The following is a 19,958-nucleotide window of genomic DNA, read 5'->3' on the forward strand; positions in this document are numbered from 1 at the left end:
ATTGTTTTCTAATTAATGGTGTGTTATTTATTCTCTTTTCTTGAGAAATTCTTTTTGTGACAATTTGTGTTTTCGATTTTTCAGGACAATGGTTGTTTTATTTTTTTTACGTATTAACTTCTTTAACATTACTCAGTTTTAATTCAGTTTATTATCTCTCACTTTCTGTTTGAATGTAGTAATCTGTCAAAGCACTTTGTAAACCCGGTTTCAAAAGGTGTTATATAAATATTTTATTTTACTTTATTAGAAATACTATCTGGACATTATATGATCAGGAAAAATGGACAGACCCTGACATCACCTCATCTACTGGGACTGTCCCAGCTTGACTTTGTTTCCTACCGGAAACTATGGTATGCTCAGTTTTTACACTCACTTGCTACTAAAGCAACAATCCAGGAAAGCTTTTAATACACTAAAAAATAGCAAAAGCAGCACTGGTCTCGCCTCTATGTTCACAATCCTGTCAGGATGATTGCATGCTTACTGACAAACCTGTGTTTTAGGTTCTTTGTAATCCTAAAAAAGCATTTAACTCTATGTACTTACTATGCTGATGAGAAGTTCTCACAGATCTTCCTTACCATTCATTTTCACCTCAACCTTCTCTATTTTCTCCCTGTTATGAATTAATATGATACCTAAACTAACATGAGGCTATGAGTCTTTTTCCTTCCCATATCTCAATCTCTTTTCCCAACTATCCAAGCAGTCCTGTGTATATCTAGAAATCTTGGAGAATTACTGCCAGAGAAATCTCTCTCTGGCAGTAATTAGAAGGTAATTGTTCTCGCAAGCAAAGGGGAACATGGGGAACCTGCAAATGTGCATGAGTGTGTGTGTATGTAACTGTGTCTGTGAACATGCACGTGCATGTATGTTTTCTGATATCGGTGTATCAGGGGTTGGTGTGTGTAAACATGCAGCTAGCATCCTGTCATGTGAGATGTTGAAGCTGTTCCACCCACAGAGTGCTTTAACGAATGCACCTCAGCAGCCGCTAATACACAAGCAGTCGATTCCACGAGTGCAGAAATGTTCACATCCTGCTGCAGAACAACAGGTAGCTCTCCAAAGTCCTGCACTATGAGCCTCCACAAAATACCTCCTGTTATCAGAAGAAATAGAGAAGGCACCACTTACTTTTTTGTCATTGTTGTTCTCCTTGTCCCTTTCGTGAAAACACACACACACAGACACGCACACACAGGTAGGGATGGGTATCGAAAACCGGTTCATGTTGAGAACCGGTTCCCACTGTTTCAATTCCTTGGAATTGTTTGCCATTTTTGCAAACGATTCCCTTATCGATTCCAGTCGCCCTGAATGACGTCACCACGTTGCGGAGCGTCATTTACCTGGCAGGAAACATGGCGGCTTAAACGCTCAAAAGTTTGGTTATACTTTACGAGAACGGATGACTACAGGGCAACTTGCAATACTTGCAAAGTAGAGATTTCATTTAAGGGAGGAAACACTACGAATATGCAAAAGCATTTGCTCACAAAACACGCGATGACCTTAAATGAATGTCGTGTTTTTAATTCCGCTCCGGACTCGTGAATCTCAACCCAGCAGCAGCGGTAACGTTTGCACGTCCTCTCCCGTTAATGCAGCAGGTAAATAATCAACTAACAGTGTGTATTATGTTAGCGCAATCTGCCTTATTACAAAACCTGCCATTACTGTGCATTTAGGTGACCATGATGAGACAGGCAGAGTCTGGCTGGCTCAGATGCTGGCAGTTCTCGCTGCAGTCTACCGGCAGCGTCTCCTTTCAGGCCAGGATAGATGAATGTCACCGAGCAGTGACTAAGTTTGTGGTAAAAGGCTTGCACCCATTTGCCACAGCAGATGCCCCCGATTTTCGGTAAGTGAATGTGTTTAATTGTAGGCAGTGACATTACTGGATATTCTTGTGTAATTGCTACTGAATAATTTATGCTATACTTTGTTATTGCTACAGAAGAATATTTATTTTATTATTTGACATTTACAATTTTTTTTCCTGGGGACCCTGTGACACCCCATTGAAGAGCCGTAGGCTGTGGATCTCTTAAGATCTCACTGCTGGGTTTGTAAGGCCATGTTACTCCTAAATTTCTATCTTGTTCAAAGAGAAGATATAAAACAAAGTTCTAAGCTAATCGACCTTAGTGTTCTCCTTTTTTAAAAAAAATCGATAAGAGAATCGATAAAGAATCGAATCGTTAAACAGAATCGAAAATGGAATCGGAATCGTGAAAATCTTATCAATACCCATCCCTACACACAGGTCAGTGAGTTCAAGCACTAAAAGACAAATCTGAGTGAAAAGTGGGAAAACTACTTGTTTCTTAAATTCCGCATTCTGTGTGAACAGGAGGCGTGCTTGTAGGAGGATTGTGAACATCTGTGTGTGTGTGTGTGTGTGACTGTCGCTACTGCTTTCAAAGCATTAGGAAACACAGGTAACTCCTCAAAACACAGCAGTCTTCCTTTCATGCCAAAATGAGGGTGCTAGAACAAAGCCTTCTCTCCTCCCTGTGATATATCCGCCAAAATATGGAATCACTTGAAGTTGCTGTCCTTCCCCTCTCTACTTTTCTGTGTTGCATCTTGCTTAATGAACCCTCTCCTTTAATTCTCTCAGCCAGGGTCCTGGAAGAGAGGATGGAGTAAAAGAAGCCTGGCAAACATTATTCAGCCTGAAAAAGGAGAGGAAGTTCTCCCATCTGTTAGATTGTTTCTATTACTGTGTGTAATCTCCTCACGTTGTCGTCAACTCTTTTAAGTAAAAGAAGATTTCTTCTCTTTTTTAAAACTAAATGACATGTTTTTCCAGCTAAAACAGTAGAAACAAAAAGGAAATTTTAATTTTCTATTTTTTGTCAGATACATTAACAACAAAGAAACATGTAAGGAGAGATCTTAAAAAAAAATGCAGCGACTGTGTAGTTAGAAAGTATGCATCTGCTAGCATTAAACTTCAAATGTATCAGATCATCTGATCACACAAATTTCAGTCTCTTATGTGACAAGATATTTCATTTGCATGCTTCGTGTACACTGGGATTTAAATGTTTCAATTGCACTTCGTATTATCCAGGAGTATATACTTAATGAAATTGCAAACAGTAAGAGACTAGTAGTGATGTGGCACCAGAGAGCATTGAATGTTGAAATCTAGCTACCTGTAGAGACAGGAGTAAAAACTGCTCATAATATAAAGCTGGTGGGTAACAAAGTATCAAATGCCAACTCTGAGGTGAATATGCAATTAAAGCAATAACCAATGGGAATGTAGGATACAACTAACACACATATAATGGAGCAGGAAATGTATAAACAGGATTACCTGCACAACCACAGCCAGGAAAGTCTACTAGGAAACTGTTACAAAGGAATGGCCTATAAGAAAGGGGCTTTTTTTCCATGTTGATAGGGCTTTGTCGTGCTGCACCTTGGCTTGAAAAATGTGCTTCAAAAGAAACATTAATGGAATGAAAAGTGCACAAAGTGAAAAATTTAGCTGTAAAAAACTTAAAGACTTACCCAGCTCGACCAGTTTAGATGATATCACTGTAAGTAAAACATCTTAACCAGCAGAAGTGAATACACTACCAAACTGGTACACCAGACAGCCTGCAATCAAGTTGAGCTGAAGAGAGATTTTAGCCATATCTCCAAGGTTGTTTTGTCTTTCAGTACAAATCAAAATGACAATAATAAATGTGACAACATTTGTTCTCTTAAATTTCCTTTAGAGACACAAAATGACATACAGTGTTAGCAGAAACACACTGTAAGAGGATTACATGTACATGCACCTTCTTAAAATAAAATTTGCAAAGCAGATTTTTCAAACCCATATTCTTTACATCTGCTTGTCTTCAACCCTGTGTTAGCTGCTGATGTGGTGCGTGTCTTGCCGTATACCACCACCAGTTGATCAGTGGAATAATGCGAAATTACTCTCAGGATAGTCGATTATCTAGTTTGATGGAGTGTGCAGAAAGTCAAAGACAAACAACACGGGGACACAAACATGCTGCTGTGCAACAACAAAAGGTCAAAAACTCCATAGCAAACCTTTAGCTCACTTATAACCCCTACAAGAGAATGAAGTGACTGAGTTATACTTTTCAAACAAAGTAATAATTTACAGCATAGATTTAGCTATATTTTACAGCATGTCTCTTAAATGAGCCTTAAACACACTGCGTTATGAAAATGGAAATAGAAAACAGCAGCCTACCAAACCTCTAACAAATAAGAAATGCACTTTCAGCACACAGTCCTTAAACCAGCACAGCAGGGTGAGACTATCGGCCTCTATTAGAGCCTGTGCGACATTGGGACATTTTCCTTTTGTGCAAATTATGAGCAGGGAGCAAACTGTTGCTATGGAGACAGTAGTTAGTGATGCGGTGAGCAAAGCCACACCAACTTGTGTGGAGGAGAGGACTAAGCTGAACATACTGTGAGGATCACAAGCTCCTGCAGCCACACACACACACACAGTCCAAGACTCAGGAAAGCAAATAAAAGGCTTTTACCGATATGTAATTTTCTTTCTGAGTCAGGCATTCTGAATGCTAATTTGGTGTGGTCACATCTTAAACCTTGGATGAAGCTTTTTGAACACTCAGGAATAAGGGCAGAAGAGCGCATCATTGAAGCTGCTGCACAGTTAGAGGATGTGGCTTTGCTGAGAGGAATGAGACACCTGCTTGGGAAAAAAGCAGATCACATCTCACCACCCTTAGTGCCCCTCTTAAGTTATTATAGGGAAGAAAAAAGTGGATGGATAAATAGAGCACACGTTTTCCAGGGATAAAATGATGAGAGGGGATGACAGGAGAGGAGATAGAAGAGGCAATTACCTCTAAATATAGTTTTAGTGCAAACTGAGAGAAAGGCCATGTTTGCGAAGTGTGTGTCACTATGTGAAAGTGAGTGTTGTTTTTTTGTCTTATATCCCCAAGTATTCACTATTGGCCTCCAATGACAACCACAACAGCAGACAGCCAATTCAATTCAATCTCTGTCTGATTGGAGGGAACAGATCTGATTACCTCTCATAGAAGGCGCACACACACACACTCAAAATGCCGTTGTTTGTGCTCTAAGATTCCCCAGGGAAAGATGTTAGAGTAAATGGCTGCGGTGATTGTGCCAGATAGACTGGATGTGTGCATAATATCCACACGAAGAAGATAATGTGTTTGCTAATCACACACCAGAGACAAGCAAACACACACCCACACAATCCACACACACTAACACAAAGGCTAACAGCTGCACAGCTATAACCCTTAACCACTCTTTTCATGCCGGTGGCTGCCAGCTACACTGTAGAAACACCCTCCCACACATCCAGCCAAATCCCATTGTGGGAGAATCGTGATTTTTCAAAGTTGTGATGACTGCGAGTGTTGACAGCAGCGGAAGTTATTATAACTTGTATTCATATTTGATGTCGCATTAGGAAAGACAGACATGCACTAGTCGATGTTTTATTTGAGCATTTGATAACGTTATGAATGCAAAACCGCAAATGAAAATGACAAAACTCTGTATAAGTATAAAAGTCAGTTTTGTAATGTTTACATGTAGCGGTTAGGAAACGAAGCACAATCAAATCATCCAAATGACTGATGGTTACCTGCCAATGCGACTGCTTTTGAAAGACAAGCTTAAGAATGACAGTAACAATTTAGCAACATTTGACAAGCCGCAAACGTTCATTCACGAATCCGACAATGACCACACTTGTTGGAACAACAATACGGGCACAACGCCAGCTTCAAAGAGAAAACCAGAGGGGTTTTTACGATTTTAAGTTTTTCTTCCATTTAGTTTTATCAAAAGGCAGGAGGCAACATGAAAATTTATGCTCCATCAACTGTGAATAAACGATGCAGACAATTTGTTTTTTTCAATGTTATACGAGTGACTCAACCTACTCTTGTTTTGACAAGAAACTTTAGATCCTCTGGTGGGTGAACCAAAAGCATAGCATGCATTCAGTACCCATTTACTAACAGCTTAAATCTATTCAGTAATTATTTTAACTGCACTGCATTTTTCACAACTGCATCGTTGTTGAAAGGCTACAGCGATGTAATGTCAGAATGATTTGCGGTAAAAGGCGAAAATGCAATTCAAAGATTTTCCAGAGTAAGGCAATGGTACATCACACTTCATTAGCAGGTGGGCGCTGAAATGTAAAAGTTTAAAGTGGAGACAAAACTGTCTGCAGCTGTTGGCTCTTCACAAATGTCAAATTGGCTTGCTGTTCTAATTTGACATTCACATAAAAGTGTTTGTACTGGCAGACTGTCAACTCCATGTTTTATTAATAATGAAGAATATCAAAATGAGTTTCTTAAAAAAAAAACGTTGGCATACTACTGGAGTCTGCTCATCCCCTTAACGTCAAGGTTGGAATCAGCAGAGAGGGAAATAAACAGCGTGCACAAATGTGATACAAACAGAAGAGGAGGGAGGCGATAGGAAAAAGAAATCAGAGGGGAATAGCAAGGTGGAAAGATCCAATCTCTCTGGATTTATTAGGGCTTAATAAAGACAATTACGTCTACTTCGGGGATCAAATCTGACCAATAAGACTGACTAATTTACTGTTAGAGTATCACAACTTGGCAATTATTTCACTACGGTCATGTAAATGCTAAATATCAAAGGTTATCTCTACCCTGTCATAGTAATTCAATAAAACCTTCTGCTAGGGAAGAAAAGAGCTCTTAGAAAAGTGACCCCTGAGCTATCAATGGAAGCACAACTGCACTTGTACAAAAAACACATGCGCACAGACCCACACACCGATCACACAACATCTGTGATAAATGTATGACACATAGCAGTCCCACAGTCTTTTTCATTACATTCTTCTCCAAAGAACTCAGAAACAAAGGCCCGAGATTAAACAGCTCTCATTCGCAATGACTCATTAGTCTCACTCACTCCTCACTCTCTTCATGATCAGTCTCTGCTCTGTGTCTCACTTATACAGGACAAGGTCATTTAGGAGTCTGTGGAGTGGGAGAAAGAACGATGAGAACGGGAGAGGAAGGACATTAGAGGAGTGAGGAACTATCCTTCAGGGATTTTCACTACAACAAAACCACTATTTACACCCTAATGACAACCATCTATTCTGTGGATCTATTTTCATTTAAATTCAGCCACTCCAGAGGGACAGAAACCAGAGGACTGGACAAAAACATGTATATGTTCTGCATAAACACAGGTCTTACACATGAAGCACATTAAGGTTTCCTATTCCAAAATCATGCCCGTTGCTTGTGTGTGGTATATGATTGCATTTGACTTTCATCACCCTGCTGAGAGTGTGTGTGTGTGTGTATGTGTGTTCATGTCTGTTTGTGTAGATTGGGTGTGCTTGTGTCTGCCTGTTTAGAAGAAAGACCCAGATCAGAAGAGAGATGAATGAACCAATGCATGTGAGCCAATCTCAACAGGTCTGTGGCTGAGCAAATTCTACATCCCATTTGTAAGAGAGACATACAGATAGAGACGAGTTATAAGGTGAGATATATGTACAACTGTGTGTGTGTGTGCGTGCGTGTGTGTGTGTGTGTGCGTGTGTGCGAGAGAGAGAGGGAGAGAGAGAAAGAAAGTGAAAACCCTTAAGTCTCAATGCTGAAGGCAAACCATTCATCTTCCCTCTCATATGCTCTTCTGGGCTTCAGTCCCAGTCCCAGTGTGCGTGTGTGCGTGTGTTTTTGTGTGTGTGTGTGTTCGCATCTTCCAAATATGGAGAGCAGTCTGAATGATGAACATGATCTCCATTGCAGCAGAACAATACTATTTCTAAATAGGACATGAGAGGCATTCAGTGTTCCCTCATACACTGTGTATGGGGGAACCAATGCTTGTTTGCAGGGGCTCAGGCGCACCATGTGCAATGAGGCATCTGCTGCAGGTGATAGCGAGTGTGTGTTTCTGTGCAGTTGCGTGCATCCATTAAGTGTCATTCCCAACGGCGTCCAAAGTTTTTGCTACATCAATCAGATGCTTATTCGGAGAATGCTGGGCGTCACTCTTACAGTCGGGCAGGTGGCACCGAGCAGCTGGGTGATGGCTGCCAGCCTGGCCCCTGGCATCACCTCTGCTCTGAGACCGCCCAGGCTTGCTCTCATACACCTGCTAGCTACCTGCCTCTGGAGCTTTTCACACCTGGATATTTTTGCTTCTCACCAAACAAAACATCCCCGCACCTGTTTAGTGGAAGCCTACTGTGCTACACCACCTGTTAATTAACTATGAACGGCAGCAGCCCTGCATTCTGTATCCTAATCCACAAAGACACAATTAATAAAGAGAAAAAAGTAGCTCACAAAGCTGTGTTTGCATGTATATGAGTGTGTGTATAACAATCATTTCTAGTCAGGGCTGCAGGTACTACCTTAAAAAGTAGTGACTTATTAAATTCAGAGTAGTCTTGCCTTCATGATCTGATACAGTAATGTGAGATTAAAAGGTCACCTTTTTCAATTCTAACATTTTACATATCAGGGCATAATAAAATGAATCATCTGTTCCTTCCCAGGTCTTACATTTTTTTAAACGTAACCTCAGATGAAAAACAGCACATAACAAAATTGCATCATGTCATTATTTATGTCACAGAAATGAACCCAAAATGCAGAAGCCACATGTGGAAAAACTAAGTACACCCTTTACTTTTTCTTGTCTGTTGATTCCTGTGGAAACAGAAAGTACTGCTAACCAACTGCACCTCATTAACTGATAGTCAGCAAGTGTGATCCTCTCCATAAAAACAGAGGCTTTGGCAGTTTGCTGGTCTGGAGTATTCAGATGTATGTTAACACAACACAAAAAGAAGGAATGACATCAGTAATGACCTTAGTGAAGCAATTGCATCACCACATCAATCTGTGAAGGGCAATAAGGCCATTTCCAAACAATGTGAAGTTCACAATTCTACAGTGAGAAAGATAATTCACAACTGGAAAACATTCAAGACAGCTGCCAGTCTTCCCGGGAGTGGACGTCCCAGCAAATTCATTCCCAGGTCAGACATGCAATGTTCACAGAAACTGCAAAAACCCAAGAGCCACATCTCAGACTTAACATGCCTCAGTGAGCATATTAAATATTAAAGTTCATGAGAGTACAATTAGAAAAAGACTGAATGAGTATGGCTTATTTGGAAGTGTTGGCAGGAAAAGGCTCTTATCTCTAAAAGAGCATGGCAGCATGGTTTAGATTGGAAAAGCTGCATCTGAATGGACTCAGGAACAATGTCCTTTGAACTGAGGTAGTGATCTCTTGCCATAATCCACAGCACCACTTTTTATTAAACCTGAAGCGTACCAGCACAAATGCCTACTGTCAAGCACTGTGGTGGAGAAGTAAAGATCTGGGCTTGTTTTACAGCCATATGACCCAGGCACCTTACATTCAGAGTAAACCATGAACTTCTCTTTATATCAAATTATTCTAAAGTCAAGTGTGAGGAAATCTGTCTGGTGGCTCAAATTTGGCAGCAAGACAATGAACACAAGCAAATCTATAACAAAATGGCTAAAAAAAAAAAAGAAAAATGAAAATAAAACACCAAAAATCAATGTGTTGTAGTGGCCAAAGTCCAGATCTCAACAACATTTGTTTAAAAAATGGATGGGATGTACTTAACTTTTCGCACACTTCTTCTGCATTCTAGCTTAGTTTTTGTTTAAAAAACAAAAAATAAAACTTCAACATATTACAGCTATTAACTGTACATATATCATGGACCAGGCACCATACTGGGACACATTGAGGTCATACACTGTTTTTTTGTGGATTCCTGTTTTTAAATCTCAAGTTGAGCATTTGAAAACAGACAGGTGGCAGATCTGATCCAAACACTCAGGACAACAGAATTTTAGCAACAATCAGTCACTAGATAGCCATTCTTTATGCCATACCCAGCTTTACCACATTTTACTTTAAATGGGACCAGAACACATATTATGGTGTATTGGATAAAACTCAAAACTACCAGCTAAGATCAGAAACTCACTAAGTAAATGCCTACTGAGGTATTAAATCAAACCCAAAGGAGAAAAAAAAACATCCTACACTGTCTGACTTCTTTTTATAACCAGAGAAGTCACCCACTGCTGATGATTAGAGAGAAAGAAGACTGAAAGCACCTCCGCAACGGTCTTACTTTTCAGAACCTCGGGCTATGTCTATTTTTTATATACAGTCTGTGGTTACTTGGCTGCCAGTATTGTGCATGCTGAGTCACTTTCATTGTGTTTTTTTGACTTTAATGTCAAAATGCTGCTATGATGAGGGATTTCTCTTGTGATGTGAAACTACTTTCATGTCACAAGAGAAAAAGATTTTTTCTCTCCTTGCAGAGTAATCAGTGAATTAACCACATTACCCTTTCAGTTACTCATCAGTTAAATGATGAGTAAACAGTAATATCTTCAAAGTTGTTCCTGACTTTGATGCTGCACTTACCTTTCCTCTTGGAGTCCCGTCTTACGCTGCTGGGCCTGACCGCTGGTTGTAGCTCTGTCTCTGTTGACATCCTCAGGCTCCAACTGGTTTAGACTCCGCTCCGCTTGGCTCAGCTGGGATCGGCTGGGCTCCGAGGGTCCAGTTCACAGCGTCAGTGCCGGCTGTGCGTGCGTGGCCGCCGGGTGTGTGCGTGGAGGCGCCAGGTGTGTGTGTGGGCACACAGGCTCATGGGAGAGGGATGGGCTTTAGCCCTGACACAACATCCTACACACACCCACAGAGAGCTGGAGGAGAAAAGACAGGGAGAAAGAGGTTGGCGTCGGTGAGGTTGCGCTTACTCTTGGCAGGTGAGACCTAGAAAGAGTTCTCAGCAGGCATTAGAATGACTTCGTCTCTGATCTGCTTTGAGAAGATGTTGCCAATGGTAACAGACTAGAGAGACCTGCACTACACTTTCTGCTTTCTATCAATAATGTGCCTCAGCAAGAAATTTTCTTGAGAAAATGTTCTTCCTCTTGAAGCCAGGTAACCAGGAGTCAGATTTAAAAGTACTAATAATGCATTCAAACGTTTACACATGACGTAATCTGTTAGATCATTATTATGTTGGTTTTATCTTCCTATACTCCCCAAATGTTTGGCTATGACATGGGAAGTCACTAACCTAATGTCAGACAGGGTAAGAAACACAAGTGTTTTCAACAAGCAGGTGGAACCAGCAAAGTAGTATCGACAGAATATCTATACCGCTTTATTTGCAGGTAAAGCCAAGCATGAGTTCACCTCCAACATGTTGCAACAATCTCTTATTGCACAGGAAAACTCTGTGTGCACAAACTAAAGGTTTCAGGAAGAAAAATTGTTAGACCCGGTGCCTGTGATAGCAATATCTACCTGCCATACCACATGCCGCAAAGATAGAACAGTAGAGCAGCATTGGCGCTGCTCTCGCTACTTTTATGACAATGACACAATGCTGCTGGTGAGAGGAAAGAAAAAGACTCACTGGGGATTTTATTTCTCACTTTGAGTCTGAACCAAAAGTAACAGGAAATAACAGCAGGGGAACACGGTTAACCTTGTGTACAGCTATGAACGATTTAATGACCATAAGTGGACCCATACTTGCTGAACAACAAAAGATAAAACAATTATAACTCACAACATTTGCTTTACTTCTTCATAGTTCTGCTAAAGCTTCCAAAGTGTTTTTATTAGCTTGAAAATAATATGCTCGGGTTGAAACATTGCTACAGCACCCTACAGTAATTCAGAGCTGAACCAGGAAGTCGAAACAGTGATAGAGAATTATGACAGACAATTTGCTCACTTTATCTTTTCTAACAGGTCAATTTTTTTTAATATTTATGCATTCTGTATCCTGACAGCAATTATCTGATATCTTAGCAATTAACTTGAGGGTTCCAGTGTTATTATTACGAGCACGAACAGAAGCTTAAACTAACAAGACCAAGGTTGTATTAATTTCTTTTTAATGCTAATTCCAGCTGCCCTTCTTAGGACTGACAGGCCCCTCTGGCCCCAGCATTTTGTATTTTTCCTGCCCATCTGCTGCTACTTATTCCTAAGTGTTGACTGGCAGTGACTACCATAACTTAGCAGCCAAAAACACTCAGATTCACACTTTAATGCTGTTGTGTGAATGCATGAAAGCACGCTCATTTACATGTGCACACAAATCCAGAATAGCTTTTTTTTCTTACTTGGAGATGGTAAAGCACAAAGACGGGCAGCTGCAAGCTGACATGCTACATAATGAATCTGACTACCTTCTGAGCTGCTCTTCCAATCTTCTTAGAATATAAGTCTTGACCTCTCTTTCCTTCTCCGTCTCCATCTAACAGTGGCCGAGTGCCGATTTAAACAAAACCAAAAGACTTGTGCTTCTTGGGGAAGAGGGAAATCTCTCTTATTCTATTCCTCCCCCTCTCCACGGTGTTTTTATGTGAATAGGAGGCCCCTGTAAGCCTTGGGCGAGAACAGATGAATTGAGAGGCTTTTAATTTGCTGCAGACAGAACAGAACAGAGTCCATTTAATTCTGCCAGCAGAGGCCATGTCGGCAAAATGCTGACAATATTCTTTATCTGGTCCAAACACACTGGAAAAGTGTGAGTCACTCCAATTACAGGCATTATCAGCAGCACTGTTCCACCAAATGGATGGAGAGAGAGTGCGTATGAAGAGAGAAGGGTTAGAGGGAAGAGAAACGAACAGAGTGGAAAGAAAGTGAGGGGTGAGGGAACATAGAGCGGGTGAGAAAGACAATGAGCGAGGGGTAAAAGGGGAGAGAAAAAAGCCCAAGGAAGTAAAATCAAAAAAGAAAGGATGGGGTCTGAGCAGCTTCAGCTTCAACCCTGAACATGTCCCCTGTCCGTCTCTTCTCCTTCCTTTTTTTGTTCTCTGAATTTGTTCTCCTTCTAGCTGTGAAGTCTTTCATGAAGCATCTGGAGCTTGTGTTTAAAAAAAAAAAAAAAAAAAAAAAGAAGCAGTCTGTTAATCCTCAAACTGGACCAGAGACGAGGCAGTCCAACAATTCTCACTGCACACGCACAATCTAAAACCAAACGCACACACAAATAAGACCTCGTAGACAAGTTTCTGTAGTGCAACTTTGGTTTCACAAACAAATTTAGACCAACTTTAAACTGTGAAATGGGTTCACAGTTTACATCTTGTCTGCAAAATTACTCCTGTAAGAGAACAACTCACTTATTTAAAGATGTTCTACCCATCCAAGCATTACAAGCAAAACAGCCACTACTTCACTGGTGAAAATGAGCAAGAAACAAGATTGTGAGACTGAAAATGAAAAATCTGCTGCAGGACAGCTCTCCAGACATATGGTTGTTTCTCTAGAGACTCGGCGAAGAGTTCTACATCTTAAGCTACCGTCCCTGGAGAGGAGAACAAGCTAATTTCTCAAAACACAGTCCATGTCTAGCTTCAGCTGTACAAATTCCCTGCCTTGAACGCACGCACAGATAAAGTGAAGGAAAGAGCAGCACCATCAAAAGCCATCGTGAACGCTGTAGTGGTGGTTTGACCTGGAATCAGCGCGCAAGCTAAATGTAGCAGCAGAGCAGGATGTGAACATGGCTTAGTGTGTCTGGATTTAGACAGCAATCTGAAGCCACGCCAGAGGAGAGGCATAGTGGAGGCAAGGAGGAGAAGGGAATGAGCAGTAAATTGGACGTCCGTAAATGGGGCGCTGCCAACAGGCGCTAGCGGGAGATGTGACGATCTGCATGTGTGTGTGCGCTTCACTGTACTGTATGTGTGTATGACTTCATAAACAGGATGCTGCCAACAGGAGCTTAATGCCCAGAAATCATCTGCAGCTACAGGAAAGTATGCCAAGTGAGTGGAAAGAAAAAAAAGAAAGGAAGAGAGAGAGAAAGGGGCGTGCTCTCTCTATCCACCTCGCCTTTCTCCCACCTCTCACTCTTACAGGGTAATTGTGTTCCGTCCATCAGGCTCAGAGTTAGATTGCTGGCTCCACTCATTCGGCTCTCCTGCCATCTCAATAATGAATAATCATAAAGACCCCCTCTACACTACTCGCACACGCTGTTCTCAATACTTGTGCTGTGTCCAGCCTACACGCACACTCACACTTTGTGCTACCTTTGTATCCTGACACCATTGCACCGAGTCCTTATCAGCAGCGCGCTTCTCCTCTGAGGTGTATTCGTTGATGAATAACAATGTTGGTACTAAAGGTCGATCCAAGTTACATTCTGCAAGGTTTCAGATGTTTTTACAGTGAATGAACGGTGTTCGTTTTAACCATATAAAACAAACAAAATCACATGTAGTTTTAGATACCCAAACGGCTACATACACCTTTTAAATGTCAACTGACAGAGCACACCATCAAGCCGAAGAGAGAAATAAATGTCAATAAATTTCTGTTCTGTCCAGAAAAAGAATAAAACTTAAGGATTTAAAACCTACCAGTTCATGAGCCTTAGCAGATAAAAATATATAGTGTCCACTCAACTTCGGTAGTCCAAAAAGCTCAGGAAGACGAGGTGAGGAACAAAACAGTGGAGCAGAAATGAAGGAAATGAAGAGAAGGAAGGGTAAAAGATCAACTAATAGAGGTTAGAAGAGAAGGCGTGCCTATTGGTGTATGATATAAAAGGTTGTTTGCACTTCTGTAAAAAGACTGGGAGAGTGTGGGGTTACAAAAAAGAGCAAAAAACATGAGGTCTGGACTAAAGTCCAATGCTATGCAAAGATGCTGCACTTTGTCCAGCATATAACAATAAAAGAAGTGTACTTTCCAGAATCTAATCTCCTTTTTGATGAGGGATTTGTGCAGACAGATATAAAGCAATGATGAAAAGAAATGCAATTTCCTGATAAATTTTGTATCAGGGTTACTTCATAGATGATAATCAATAAATCATTAAATGCTTTGGACATGTAAAAGTTCATTTGGCAATGCAAAAGTAATGCCAGTGAAGTGGTTGCAGGGATAGTTGCAGAATCATCTGTGAACTCATCAGTGATCAAATTCTTATCATTAAACAACTTTGGCACTAGGATGTTTTATCAGCATGATGACATTTTTATTGATCTAAAACAAGACTGTAACCTTTAGCTGATTAATCAGTAACAGCATTCGCCGTTTATGTACTTAGTTTTTAAAGTATTATCCAGTGTTCCTTTTTTGTCTCATGTAATAGAAACCAAAAATATTTTGGACTGTTGGTTTGGCAACATCACCGGCTTGATACTTTGAACTATTGAAAATATGGTGAGGATATTGAATATTTTCTGACATTTTATAGGCCAACCAGAAATTCATAAATATGATGGAAATACTCTTGAGCGACAGCCTTGATCCAAAATTACCCCAATATCATCAAAAGATGTCGATTTTTAATTACTTTTTAAAAATTAAAGCTCACTCTAGCTACTTGTGCAGCCACATATTGCATTTGTTAGCATTATCCATCTCTGGTAGAAGACATTAGATCTTAGCAGTAGAATGGCATCAAGGGTCAACGCAGTTATCACACGCTGAGAAGCAACTGTCAAAATGCATGTGATCACAGCTCACCACGCCATAATGAAGCTAAAGTATTATAAAGCAACTGCGTGGTAAAAGGGCATTTTTGACATTGATCTAAATAGCCAGTCCACACACGCTGCACATTAGCCTAGCTGAATTTCTGAGAATTCCTTTTGGGGCTGGGGGAAGAAAAAGAAAAATTGCAATTCCAACAGCGGTTACATGACAAAAAAGAAGGTCTAAAAATTGTTACTGCAGCTGTCTAGTGGCTGAAACACCAGCCTGGAGTCCTATAAGAACAAGTGTGCCTCTAGTTCAGCAGGCAGTCAGCCAGGCCACCATTCAGCACAACAACACATTGCAAGAGACACGGGTTCTGAGCTGCTCTAGGTGCACCACATGGCTCCCTGCCTGCATGAATGACTAGAAGGAGCATTCAGTGGGGGTCTCATCAGGAAAAGGTAAACATACGCACATGCACACAATCACACACACACTTTCCCACCCACAACCTCTTGCCAAAAATAGAATACCCCACAAGATGACAGGCTCACTTGCACGTGCAGATCACAATTTAACACAAAATATACACATACGGATACAAACGCGCACATCATCTTAACCTAACCTATTTACAGACACAGGGCTGTAGATATCAAAGCGTTGTGCTTTCTTTTGGGATTTCCTCCTTTCTCATGTTTTAAGGGGAAATAGATGAAAACAAATCCCGTTCTCCTTGCACCTCCCCTGTGTATGTGAGTGTGAGTGTCTCGTCTGACTTGTTAATGTGCTAAATTTTAAATTGGTCCTGCTAAGCAATGTGTGTAAGACTGTCTTTTTCATCCAAAGAGGAACCAGCAGCTTTTCCGACAGACTGTGGATATGCCTTTATCACCAAACCTGCACTCTGATTCCACCTCTGTGTCTGCATGTCTGACTGACTGATCCTCTCACTGCCTCCTTCATCTCTGCTCCCTTGTTCTACTACAGCAACCCACATCATTCTCAGCTTCTCTATTTACACATGCCCAAACTATTTGCTGATGTGTAAGGTTGGATTTACGGTGTGACATCGTTTAGTAATGCATCCTTTTATTTGTTTGTGCTGTGGCCTTTCTCCTAATCGTCTCTGAAGCGGTATGACTTCAGATGGCCTTCACACAGGCAGACCTGCTGGATGTTATTTCCCATTCCCAACACTAAGCAACACGTGGAAGTGGAATTGTAGCTTCATCCCTCACAGGAATGATTCAGTGATTTATGGTTGCTTGTAGTGAAAAGAAACAGGCAATTGTCAGCAATATGGAAATGGATTTTCACGAATGACGGAGCACAGTGCAAACATACACCATACCCAGTGACTACCATTTCCCTGACCCCTCAGATACAAAAAAATATCTAACTTTTATTCATTTTCATGGGGTCTTTACCTATTTAATTTTATGCATCAGTGGTGGGTGAATGAATAAATAAATTGTGTACACAGAATGACAGAAGGCACAATAAAGAAGTGCATAGGAGGTTTTGCAATGGAGGTAGAGAAATGAACCATGCTTGGCTAAATACTGGCATAATTTAGAGTTTGGCCCGTTGCAGTCAGAATATCCCCAGCAGCTCTAAAGCCAGAGGTCACTCTTTTTTTTCTACAAAACCATCATCACTGCATTCTGGTGCTGGCCTGGTAAAAGTGTCTACTCAATATGATTTAGATCCCTTACAGCCCCTCTGGACGCCCATCAGCAGAGCCTAAAGTGAGTGATGGATTTGCTACATATGTGGAGTGGAAGAGAAGAGAGGAGGATTCTGGTGCATAAAAATAGAGCCAGAGCCCGCTGGAGCACAAGAGTAAGACTTAATGAGGGATGCAATCATCAATTATTCAAAACACTTAATCATGGTGTCGCACGATGCTGTTGCACAAACACATGTGCACACACACACGCACACACACGGACATACCACAGGCTTGTCAAACTGTGCCTCTGAAGGCAGACATTGAGAGAGAGATTGATGGATGTAAAGGGGAATACAGACATGGGATTACTGTTGCTTTATTGTGTATGTAGACATTTTCTCCTACAAATATTACACAATAAAAAACAATAAGATGAAACCTCTCCCACTGCTTATATACAAGTTTTATTATAATGATAATTATCTCTTTAGATATAATCAATAAATTGGTCTTAGTACTGTAATTGATTCAATATATTAGTTATAATGTATTAGATGAATGAAAGCTACTAAAAATCTGCTGTAGTACCAGTAAGTGCCAGTAGCTGGAGACTCTTACTCTGACATGAAAAGAAAAAACTTAACTGACTGCACTCCAGTTGAGCTATTTGAAGGAATACGTCTATAATAGAAGCCACAGCTGAATATATAAGTTGCAGATGTCTATGAGGGATTATTTTGCAGATGCCCGCGCAGAGTCAGTCAGACCAGTTGGACCAGTGGATACCTGCTGATGTGTAAACTGTAACAATCCTGTCAGAAAACTGAGAGCTTATGTTGCAAATGTTCACATCAACTTTGCCTTAATTTCACCCATTTCCAACACTTACCATTACCAGCACAATAATGTGATGAACTACCAGAGACATTGGCCCGCTTTGTCTATGAATACATTTCAGTGGAATACTGGAAAAAACTGACTGACAAAGGTTGTGCGATATTATTTGTGGACATCTGTTGGATCTGAACAGCTGTCTCCAGCAGCTGTACTGACATTAACTATGATAAACAAAGCACGATCCCATCTTGCAGATACCGTATGCATATTTTATATTAACAGTTAAAACTATTTGATGTGAAGCCATGAGGAGAATACAACTTGAGCACTTCATCACCATTAATAGATTAAAAATGGTTCTGACTGTAATTGTTAGATATGGCCAACAAATCTAGTCAGATCTAATTTATATCCTCCACTGAAGCCATAAAGTTGTGTAGCCATTTGATTTGATGTCATTTTTTTCTTGTTCAAACTATGGAAATTGCAGACATTTTGCATACTCTGTTCAGAGGCACCTGCCAGCTGGTTGATTTAACATTAACCTAGCTTACCCCTGCTACATGCTGCTCATCTCTCTAGGTATTTCAATCGAGTTGACTGAAGTACAGTAAGAGATTTTCAAGTTTGATTTATGCATCCACAGCCACTTTACAGGTTCCAACAAACCCATCTTTTCAATAACATCAACAACACACAGACTCCTGACAGATTAAACAGTAAGTAAATGATTGCTATTATAGTGTTAGATGCTTGAGAAATTAGCACATGTAAAGAAGTAATTTTGATACATTTTGAAAAGTGCTCCTGGTTGGCACTGGTCTGATCCATGATGCTACAATATGCAACTTAAAGGAGTAACTAATCTGCTAGTAAGTATCCAAGTATCGATTGTTTTTTAATAACCCAACAGGAAGCTGGAGCTACTGCGATGGCCTGCAAAGAACCAAAAACACATCGGGCATGGTCATAATTAATGTGGATCATTACAGTATTTTCATATGCCCAGTAGTGGTACTCTTTGTAGCATCTCACGAGGATGTTGTAGTTCTTGTAGGTGTAAAATCCCAAAGTTCTGCCTAATCTCTCTACTTGCTTTTGAGTCGGAAAGGAAAGACAGGATACAGATAAGGGAAAGAACTAGATGTTCTAAAAGACTAAAAGAAGCTAAGAATGCTTCAGGCTAGACCTTCAAAAGTGACATCCCAAAACTTCTTCAACTGCAAGCCGCTGGCGAGCCTTAACTCAACAACTCACTGCCTGCAATTGGTACCAAGACACACATCTGGAGAATTTTATGAATGTCTATGTCAGTCAATCTGTCAGAGCAGAGCAGCAGGAACAGATTCTCCACCTCTGGCCTCTGAGGCCAGTTAGTGCGCTGAGGGAATGCCTAGGTTGAACCCCAGGAAGAAATTCCCAAGGGGGTAGAAACGCATCTCCCACCTAGCACTCCCCTGTGCTACCTTGTACCGCTAATGGCCATCAGTCAGTTACAGCTCCTGCCTCCTGCCCGTGTGTCTAATCGCCCACGCACACTGTCACAGTCGCCTGCCCTTCCAGTTAATACAGACAGCCAAACAAAATCAATCTTAACTGAGCGTCCGTGTTTGATAAGGCCTTGTTGTTTTTTATGGACTCTGACAACATGATCCGCTCCCACCCACTTCACATGGGAGTAACAGCTTCAAATCTAGCACAGCAGGTTGGCTATTTAACACTTTCATATCTTACAGTTGTTATGTACTTTCTGGAGATCCATCCATCTTTCTTTCACAAAGACAGACATGCACATGGCACACCAAGCCCAGATAAAGAATACAGCATCCACTGATGTCATCAGCCTGAAAGTGAATCACAGCAGGATTGTCATAGTCAGGACACGATTTGCATA

At 40.8% G+C, this 19,958-nt stretch overlaps 1 protein-coding gene across 6 annotated transcripts in view; it reads right to left on the minus strand.

Moving 5' to 3' along the window:
- Positions 1–19,958, minus strand: part of dab1a (DAB adaptor protein 1a) — a 223,546-nt gene that overhangs the window by 39,443 nt on the left and 164,145 nt on the right. For all 6 annotated transcript variants that reach the window (XM_084920574.1, XM_084920578.1, XM_084920575.1 and 3 more), the window contains one exon: positions 10,510–10,793. In XM_084920574.1, coding sequence (XP_084776700.1) covers positions 10,510–10,579 — 70 coding nt within the window. In that variant the 5' untranslated portion in view covers positions 10,580–10,793. The remainder of the gene's footprint in view (positions 1–10,509; positions 10,794–19,958) is intronic.

Source organism: Perissodus microlepis, chromosome 23 (assembly GCF_051167445.1).
Source record: "Perissodus microlepis isolate ML-2025 ecotype Zambia chromosome 23, ASM5116744v1, whole genome shotgun sequence".
Taxonomy (NCBI): Eukaryota; Metazoa; Chordata; class Actinopteri; order Cichliformes; family Cichlidae; genus Perissodus; species Perissodus microlepis.